Here is a 10,585-nt window from a genome sequence, read left to right on the forward strand (position 1 = left end):
TTTTTTAACACCCTCTCTGACATAAACTCCCTCATGTGGCATCGGTTAGAATCATATATTTCCTTGAGATACACAATTGTACATCTCTATAAATATATGCAATTGTTTATCCCAAGAAAAAATCTATAGTCCTAACATGTGCCATGTCAACGAACCAGTCTCAAAGAGGGCCTTTGAAAGTTATTATTCATACTAAAATGACGTTTGAGATAATTAAGTATCTATGCAAGGCAATATCCTGGATGTTAAAACTTAAAGTCTCGTAACTTCTTCTTAGAAATCTTCATTGATTTTAAGGATTTTTTATTTTTTTTAAGACTTCAAATGAGATACGTCCATGGATGAGGTCAATTAGGGTTGGCCTCATGGTCTGTAGGGACGTTGGTTGATTGGTCTAGTGGTCAACTTGGGTGGGTGGGGTTAGTAAGCAATTTCTCTTTTGTAGCCTCCTTGGTAGGTCACCTCCAAGGAATGGTATTTTCTTTCTTGAGAAAACTTTTCCTTACTAACTTAGTAGGATCTTAAGTCCTACTAGGGTCGTTTTGCTCAAATGGACTAAACATCAACAATCCAATACCATAGCCCCGCCCCATCTAAGTTTCTTCAAAAAACTCAGATCCCCCCCCCCCCCCCCCCCCCCAAAAAAAAAAAAAAATCACAATTTCTTTCAACCTTGATCCATGGTTTTGAAAATGAACAGCTATCGAACTTCCACATAACGCTCTAACTTAAAATTGAAATTCAACAGTGAAAATTAAGGACGTGTTTGGATACCAGGAGCAGAACTACTGTTCCAAAGAGCAGGAGTTGGAGTACTCTGTGGAGGAGTTGAAAAAGTAATTATGTGCAGAAAGGGCGTTTGGCAATCAACTCTGTGAAGTACTAACAGAAGTACTTTTGTGCTAGAAGTCTGTTTGGGAACTATACTGACTTCTAGAAAAAAGACCAGAATACCCTTATATTATACTAGTTACTATTTTTTGTTTTTTAGTATCATAATATGCCTTCAAACTATACTGTTTTTGACATTTTAACTATAAATATTAATATAATATAATATAATATAATATTTTAACTATAAATATTAATATAATATAATATAATATTTTAAATATTATATATTAATATAATGTGTTTAAAACGGGGGTATTTTCGTAGAAAATTAATAAAACGGGGGTATTTCAATAAAGTTAGGGGTGTTTCGTAGAAAATTAATAAAGTTAGGGGTATTTCGATAAAATGAGCCATTAGAATATTATTCCCCACAAGATGCGAAATTGAGAAGTAGGTTTTAGCGACTTTTTCATAAAAAGCAATTTTTTACTTTTGCGCGGAGTAATTCTTCGAAAGAGTTGTTTATCTAAATTATCTAAACAACTTCTAACTCCCCGCAAGAGTCAGAAATAGCCAAAGAGTTCTATCCAAACGCCATCTAACTTTTTCTGAATTTTTATTATTATTATTTTTTTCTTTTAAGTTCATAGAATTTTGTTGTCTACAACCTTGAAGCATTGAATCATGTTTTTGGAAGCCACAAGGTGACCCCAAGGACCCTAGTGAGGGTGAAATCCTTACTAACATGGTAAGGTTAGGCAAACTCTTCTTTCTTTACATTTTTAATGAAGTTTTCTGTACTTATTTTTAAATGTTGGGTCCCATTAAAAATGTTAGGTGACCCCAAGGACCCCAAGTGAGGGTGAAATTCTGTTTCTCCCAAGCATGACTTGACTCACCTACATCGTGTTGATCATGTTTAAGCCCAATCATTCATTTGCTTTTTTTAGATTAGATTTTGATAATTATATGTTCCAATCTTTTAGGTGACTGGAATATTAGTTCTGTGCTGCAAACAGTTTAGATGATGCAACTGAGAACCACATACAATAACACTAAAATCAACACATCTTCTTCTCTTTACACCTCTTCATGGTCCCCTCAGAAGAAGAATAAGAGGAAGGCGAAGCATTCTACACTTGTGATTTTGCTCTAATGATGCACCTCACCACCATTGATCATGGGACGGATGATTAATCTGACGATTATAACAATCGATAACCTCCAACATAAGACAAACCGCACATATAGCTCTACAAATCCAGAAACTTGGGGTATTTCTAGCTGTCAGAACAGATGAGATAAAAAGGGGAGTTTTATTAAAACCCCTTCCATCAAATAAATTAACATCATTTATCAACAAAATACAAATCTGAATACACAACTTATGCAACAAAGACGACTCATTGTAAATTACTAAACTGTAAACTTCAAACACTTCATAAGAGAACATGTTTTTTGAACCCTATACATGTGCCATCAGAAGATTTGAGGTTTTGGTACTATAGCCTAGTGACATGAGACACAGAGACTAATGACCTTAATTGCTATAAGACACAACAGAGAAAAAGAAAACAAGATACATTATGATCAAATGATTAATAACTTTAAATGGGGGTACACTAAATGAAATGTCAATGTTGCTTTTATTTTGACAGGTAAGATCAGCAAAAGTTCGTTCTTGAGTCTTTCGACTGATAGGAGTTGGGCTCAAGAGATCAACGATAGTACGCCATGTGTCTAGATGATCTAAAAGGAGAGTTATCGAAGGGAGAGGCCTTTTTGAACTGGGGAGCGGGGTCAATTAGTTTCTTCTTCTCGTGCTTGGTTTCAGAACGGAGCCAGGACTCAACCACTGAAAGCAGATTAGTAGCACTCTTCAATTCATGGAGCTCAGAGAGCTTCTCGGACCTCTTCAACTCACCATCTTGGATATATGCCACATCTGTGGCCCATGTCTCTAACCCATCAAATATATGTGTTGCATACACAATATTTGCCCCTCTCTGTAAGGATTTAAACAAGTAAGTTGGAGGACAATCGGTATTTTATTGTTGGGATTTACAATGGAGGAAGTGAGTTCTTACCTGATCACATTCTTCCTTGAAGAACTCTAGTAAATCCATCCTTGCGACAACATCTAGGTCAACTGTAATCTCATCTAGCAATAGTACCTGAGGTCGGCACAAGCATAAATATCCAGCAAATTCAAACTTCTAATAAAATATATTTATGAACACACACCTACATGCAGGCATGCAAGTAAGCCATGCTCTTCTGTTCAAGACAAGTTTTAGGATTCAATTCAACCTCAAAGTTTCTTTTTTAAAACATTGAGGAAAGACCAAGGAATATGCTTAAAAACCAAGTGGGGGAAGCAATCGTTCCTCGCACTGGTCCTAGATAACTTTAACATTATGGTTTATCACACATAAATATCTTAATGGATGCATACATCAGGTCATCTAGATTTGTTATATTCATCTGAGTCGTGCACTTTATTAAATCTTCCAGCAGTGAAGATCAATCATGAAGCAACATATAGTCCCAACATCCAAGAAAATGATGTAAAACCACTAAATTCTTATTGGCAAACATGGATGTAAAGGCACACGTAAAACCTCAAGTAGACATGGGCTCACAGACAATCACACAAAAATCCTTAAAACCAATATGTAATAATTTGCTATATATATACAGTTTTTAAACAAATTTATACCACGAATGGCCCCCACTATAGCCAAAAAAGGCACATCCCCAGCTTACCCATTAAAGAGGGAAGACAGGAAAACGAAAGAAAGAAAAGAAAAGCAGGTACAACAAGGAAGACAAAGTAAAATTGTGTTTCCCTTTGGTTAGAAGAACATCCAAGGGGACTGCCAACCTTACAGTAAGGCATAACATTCCCTAATTCCACACCAGTATAAGAAAATATAAATATCATATTCTTTAACTTTCAACACTCAGCCCAAACATGGTCAAGGGTAGGATATGAGTGCGCGTTTCAATTAGACTAGCCTAGCCCATGCATGCATCCCCATACACAAATGGATGTAAATAGTCAGTGAGACATGGTTTATAGATTTGAGAAAAAGTTAACAAAAGAAAACATTACATGAAATGGATGAAGAAGACCCATGCAGATTTGGACTCTACGTCGTTGCCCATCAGATACTTTATGCATTCGCCATTGCAGATCGATATCAAGCAGCTCTATCAGCTTCTCTCTCCTGACAGGGTCAATGCCTTCAACTGCAAAAGATACGAAAAAGAAAGGAAATGAAGAAACTAAATTTAGAAGGAAATCTGATGATTATGTTGTATTTCAATCATTCAAAGAAAATCTCGTTGCTAAGAGAATATAGAACAATTCGCCCATTGGATTGCACACATATAACGAAAGTTCTCAAGCAATCTAACTACTTTGAAGGATCTCTCATGTTTTTATATAATCATACTACCAACTGATACCGACATAAACAAGAGGTACATATGCAAATTAAATATACTAACAACCCCAAAGAAGAAAGTACTTTTCACTTGTTTCCTGCCTTTTGTAATCGAGAGTAATATCAACTAGGAAGGAGGATAATGGAGTTCTGCTGGGGATTATGTCTTTCATAGGGATCACATTAAGCCATACTCCATAGGAGTGCACCTACAAGGCTCTTGAGAAAATTGTGACACCAAGTTCTGTATCAAAAAATCCATGCAATAGTAGTAAATACCTCCAAATATCATGTGTTCAGCAGAGAAATCTCCTTGAAGTGGAACCTCCCCCTGAAAGTAAGCCGAAACATGGTAAGGTTAATTATTTATTAAGAATCCATTTAAATTAAGATTCTATGAAGTGGGAAATAACTACAAGTGATGTTATGAACAAATATGTGGTCAATTTAACCAAAGATGCAATAAATGCGAGTATTTGACGTAGAGGTTACTACATCATCACAGACGTTCGTGCTTGGAAAAATGAGGTACATATTATGTAATCTACCCGTGTGAGCAATCTTACGAAGAGACGTTGTTGCCTAGAATTGCAGTGAGAAGTGAATGAGCTTCGAAAAAATATATATATTTCATTCTAGGTCTTTGCAGTCACTCTAACATCATATATTTATCAATATGAGGCTCTATTCCAACTTACTCAGCGAGGATGTTAGTTTAATAGCCTTCCTATGAAGAATTATCGGTTATCTTTTGTAGCACCTGGACAAGTGGAAGGTTCATCCAACGCAAGTTTAGATAGGCTGGATAACATGGTTGTCAACTTGGTGCAATGCCATGGTAACAAAGGCACCAACATGATGCCAATTTCCGACACTGGTTCAAAGTATCTCACAAATCCCCAGAATTCCAATGCCAACACATTCATACAGTTTATTTCATATGGCGTGAAAAAAAATTATATTATATACAAATAAGAGCTGTGACAAAACATTAATAAGTTAAATATTTCTTCGATGACGTGTGTTTGCATGTGTCGACACAGTGTTTGACATGGCCAATTCTCAGAAAATGGAATGTAATTGTAGCATAAGTGCCACCACTGTCTCTAGGACATTTTTTGGATTATGCAATTTGTAACATTAGTTGAGAACCATCCAAATGTATAGACAAAGTAGAGCCAATCAAATGATATGGTACATCTGAACAGGACCTTACTTTGTCACGTGCACATTTCCTTTCCTATTGAAGGATTTAAATACATTTTCTAAATCTCAAACTTTCTACAATCCCTCAATGGAACATAGAGGATTCCAAGATTTTTTTATGATGTCTTTTAGTGTTCACCATTGGAATAGAAGAGGTCAAAGAATAAATTTGGATGGGTTCGATTTGCTGCCTTTTCTACAGATAGATAAATAAACATTTAGATGTTTAAAAATAGATGAGGTATAGTGAAGATCGATAGCCAGGGGATGCACATCAGGAAAAGGGAAGATGATGACCCAAAGGATCAAAGTTATGTGGTTGAAAAGGATATGAGCTTCCACAGTGCTATGTGATCGACATATACAGACTAGACTTGGAGATATTTTTTAAGAAACATTTACAGATCATTCGGGCTTCATGAAGCAAACTGACATAACATCTAGAGCATAGACCGAAGTCCTCAAATGGACATTTGGGCCACGTTGGTCCAAAAGACACCTAAGAGACCACTAGATTTCATGGTCAAGATTACTTTATTTATTTATTTATTATTATTTAAAAAGACTATTTTTGCCTAATCTAAGACTTTGAAAATGGACAGCCATTGAACTCCCAAATTTAAAATTCAAATCCAATGTGAAAAAAAATATTTTATTTTTCTTACTTTTAGAGTTCATAAAATTTTATGCTCTACTTCCATGTGGCACCCGATCATGTTTTTTTGTGCCACAATGACGTTTGGTCCATATGGGCAGTTGGTTTTTTGGTCCATATAACCCACCAAAGTAATCAAGATGGCGATGATTTTCATAGTGACTAGTCAGAGTTCAAGAATAATACGGCAAGAGAAAAATTCATAAAAAAAACTGGCAAAAGTCAATAAATAGAGAAATATATTATTAATCATAGAAAATATAAAATTGTATGTTTAAAATGTTATATAATACTAAACAAAATTACAATCATATTATAAAAATACTTCTTTCATAATAAATAAAATATAAAAATGTATGTTTTTCAAAGCTTCAAGAATAAGCCAGGTAAAGTCGCCGATTGGTCGAGAAGTAACTGTGAATTTTATTTTTTTTAAATGGGTGATTTTTTGTCAACTACGGTGATGGTATGGATGAGTAGCAAGACTATGAAAAATAAACTAAAAAATAGTGCATCCAAGAGCACTCAAGATTACTTCCATAGGTGGTAAGATAAAGCATTAGCATTATGGATGGTGTGCAAGTTGCAACAGAAGGTATTGATGTCACAAGTGAGGAGTGCACAAGTGCATGTTTCAAGCTCAAAATTTCAAAGATGGCCAAAAAAAGATGTAGATCAAGGTAGTGGGAAATAATTGAAGGCATATGATAAATGGAATATATGACCATAGATTAAATGGAAAGACAAATGGGAGCCAACTCCAAATAGTCGAGACTAGTAGATGATGATAATGGGACCAAATAAAAATTTATTTATAAAAAAAAAAAAATTCTAGGTTAAGCCACTCCCCCAAGTCCTAAAATTAAGCAAATGGTGTATGGTTATGTTCACAAATCTCACGGCCCTCAGCCCCTTGAGAGCCCGATCCTTCATACCCCTCTTGAGCTACTTTAACGTACAACGGTTTATCTTGTTGCCGCTCTTACACGTTTAAAGAGAGCAACGCTAAGAAGTGTTATGTTTCTTCTATGAAGAATATGAACAAAACAAGTGTATCCAGACATTCATGCCCATAGGATGGTGCAGCCCCCATAAGAACTTCATGAAGTGTCTTTCCAAGGGGTAAGAAAAACTGCAATCAATACCGCCTAACCCAAGAGAGAACGTCAGTCAAGTCACCTTCAATAAAGAGTTCAATCTCTCTTAAAATCTTCAAACCATCCAACTAAGCTGAACAATTCACTTCACTTTTTAGTATCCAATTTCACCATGATGTTATGAGAAAAAAATTTACTTGAGAAGATAGAAGGGTCAAACCAACAGTTCCTAAGCAAAGATACAATGTTCTAGTAATTCAAATTCTCCTTGTAGATCATTCTAACTTATAACAAGTTAACAACATATATGACATTCTATCTCATAAAGCAAGTAGGAAAAAAACAAAAAGAAGAAGAAGAAGCAAAATTGCACTTGTCTTGTCCAAATACCCTTGATATCATATTGTACCTGTAGCATACTGAACTACATACATCATCTTGGGAAATTATCCATTAGTGTCTTAATGCTAAACTAACCAGTCATGCTAGTTGCTTGACTCTATCGGGAGACCTTATAACTCTTTTAAGTTTCACTCCTTGTTTAAACAAGTATCATCATTGTCGTCAAAGTCTCTTCCCGCCGTTGAAAGTAAATGAATCTCTGGGTTTAGATAGAACAAAATGGAGGTACATAATCCATTCAACCAACCTTTTAAAATGATGATGATGATGATGCCAAAAAAGAGGGGGGGGATGAAAAGAAAAGAACTCACAGCAGAACCGATGGTTTTACTCCAAGAGCCTCCCAAATAGGCAAGGTCACCACTACATACGAGCTGTGTATCGTGAAAAGCGGAAGAATTTAGCACCCTCACCACATCTCTTCCTCCAACCATATGCTTGCCAGCTAGAATCTTTAACAAAGTGGTCTTCCCTGCACAAGTATTAGATGGAATAACATTCATAAAGCAAAAAAAAACAACTCCTTTCTATCTGAATTAGTTGAAGCAACCAACATTGTTTGGTAACTACAAACAACATCATGAATCAATTGTGGGAAAGAGCACAAAAAAAGTAAGTTTCTCATCGATGCCTAGTGAGTTTGAATGACTAAGTGTTTCTTAAAACTTCACTACGACCTTGTCAATGTTAATTAATAAAAAACATACGTACATATGCATATGTACATATGCCAACCACATTGCCCTGACCCATCAAAACCCACAAGATATCTACCATGGACATGACACTGCATGAGTATAGGAATTCTATGTAGGATATGGCTCAACGGTACCCATATATTTAATATAATAAAAACAAAAAAACAATTCTAAAATTAAAAACAATGATATACATAATAATACAGAAACAGCATTTTTTTTAACTAAATAGCTGTGTCTCAGTACCCTAGGATATCGATGTCAAGCGAGTCTAAAAATTGGACCATACCCACAACAAAATTTTCCAAATTTTGGCGAAGTTACAGCAAAATTGCCAAAAAGTTGATCTACCAAAAAAATCGGTGATTAATCGGCTGGTAGGGATATAATTGGCCTTTTTTTTTACTCTATCCTTCTGCTTCTTCTTCCTTTTTTATTTTTTTTTTTATTTGGTCTATGCCTCCCAAATTTATTTCCAAAATTTTCCCAAATTTATCAGAAGTAACCGAACTATCCCGCTCCAAATAATTGCTTAATCTAAACTTGGTTACTATTCCCATATGGCCGTACCCAGTGCTTGTACTCATATCAGATAACTTAGTAAACTACTCAACTAGAAACATGCATCACAAATGAACTTTCACATATGAAGTTCAAAATATTCCAACCTACCAAACCTGATCCCAGAAGATTTTGTAGCTTAAATTTCAAAAACTGATCGTTTGACATCCATTTGATAGAAAAATATTGCACCAAGAACAGTTACGTAATATAAAAACAGGGGGAAAGTAACTAAAGAGATACTTATTCTGATGACTAACAACTAAAGAGATACTTGAAGTTCAAATTTCTATAAAGTGTTCAGATAAATCCAAAAATCAAAAAACTTAAACCCCAACGAACAGATAATTTAATCCGGATTTTTTTTACCAATAAAGAACAATGAATCAAAGCATCCATGTTAGTAAATTCCAGAAATTGGGGTAACTAGAACAAACAACTACACGAAACCCTAATTGAACCCAACACATAGAACTATATTTTTTTTCTCGAACAAGATATTTTTTCAGAAATTGCAAAATTGGGGGAACCCGGATGAGTTAGATTCGAAGAAAAAATACCAGATCCGTTGGCACCGACAAGAAGACATCTAGAACCAGGAGAGATCTTGAGATTGAAATTGGCGAAAATTGGGGGTTGGCCTTCGTAGGAAAATTGCAAACCAGAGACTTCAATGCTGCTTGATCTCTCCTCTACTCCCAACTGCACCGATTCATTCCCCATTTTCTCTGCTGCCGGGATGACTCTTCGATTTGTAATCTTCGGGTCTTTATATACGTAACTGTAAACCTATTAAACCAATTGTATACGGACACGTGTCGTGCAAATTGCTGGTCTACTTGGATCAACTTGCTTCCTACACTCTTGAATGGGAAATATTTCGCTATCACCATGATTGATCAAATACTATCAAGTCAAATTTAAAATGACACGTGGCAAATTAACGTACTCGAGCTTCTTGATGCAAACTCGTTGCACTCCTTGGGCAAATAGTAAAAAGATTTGATTTTGGAGGGTTTCAATTCAGTTGATTAGGATAAATTCTTAAAATTTAATTTTTTAGGGTTGTGTGCTAGTAGCATGGAAAATCAAAATCCGTCTTAGTAAAATGGCAAGGGGAAAATGAGAATCATAGATAAATTTTTTTCATTGTTTGAGTACTATTTAAAAAATAAGAGAGAAAAATAGGAGAAGACGGCGATGAAAAATAATAAATTATTTTATTAATATATTAATATAATAATATAAATTAATCTCTTTGTTGGCCACCCACGAGGATTTATCCTAACTTACTTATTTGGTATGTGTGGTCTGTAGAGTATTGCATGTACCTGAGAGATTTTGACAATATATGATGTTCTAAGAGCCAATTGTCTCACCCCTTCTAGTCGGGTCTACGGGTCTGGACATTTCGTCATCAAATAAATAATAATAATAATAATAATACTAATGTGTATTAATTTAGAGGTGTTAATGTGTACCAATTTAATTAAATTTTAATAGGCACCAGACCAAAAACCTAAATTTTGATTTTTTTTTTTTTCATAATTTAAATCATTAGGTTTTACTTGGTGGGTAAGGGAAATCAATTTAGTTTGTCATTTGTTATATTATTCATGATTCGAGGTTTCATGCACTGGAACTTAAAATGGGTCATCTCTTCTCAAAGTTTTTTACTTGTGA

The 10,585-nt window shown here is 35.0% G+C and overlaps 1 protein-coding gene across 1 annotated transcript; it reads right to left on the minus strand.

Annotated features, from left to right (window-relative positions):
- Positions 1–2,131: 2,131 nt before the first annotated feature.
- On the minus strand, positions 2,132–9,652 carry ABCI19 (P-loop containing nucleoside triphosphate hydrolases superfamily protein). The gene is made up of 6 exons (XM_086438949.1): positions 9,463–9,652; positions 7,955–8,115; positions 4,563–4,614; positions 3,950–4,086; positions 2,922–3,008; positions 2,132–2,840 (listed from the first exon to the last, which is right to left on the minus strand). The coding sequence occupies exons 1-6, from the start codon at positions 9,623–9,625 to the stop codon at positions 2,553–2,555; spliced, it is 888 nt and encodes a 295-aa protein (XP_086295075.1). The 5' UTR covers positions 9,626–9,652; the 3' UTR covers positions 2,132–2,552.
- Positions 9,653–10,585: the final 933 nt, after the last annotated feature.

This window comes from Akebia trifoliata, chromosome 4, assembly GCF_017979445.1.
Source record: "Akebia trifoliata isolate Shusen 1 chromosome 4, ASM1797944v1, whole genome shotgun sequence".
Lineage (NCBI taxonomy): Eukaryota > Viridiplantae > Streptophyta > Magnoliopsida > Ranunculales > Lardizabalaceae > Akebia > Akebia trifoliata.

Bases quoted from the DNA above. Each gene is read 5' to 3' on its own strand.
- ABCI19 (XM_086438949.1), bottom strand. From the start codon at position 9,625: ATGGGGAATGAATCGGTGCAGTTGGGAGTAGAGGAGAGATCAAGCAGC. The intron at 4,087-4,562 runs GTATTTACTACT...TATCTTTTGCAG, and splicing joins TGAACACATGATATTTGGAG to TTGAAGGCATTGACCCTGTC. The intron at 2,841-2,921 runs GTAAGAACTCAC...AAATCCTTACAG, and splicing joins TCAAGGAAGAATGTGATCAG to AGAGGGGCAAATATTGTGTA.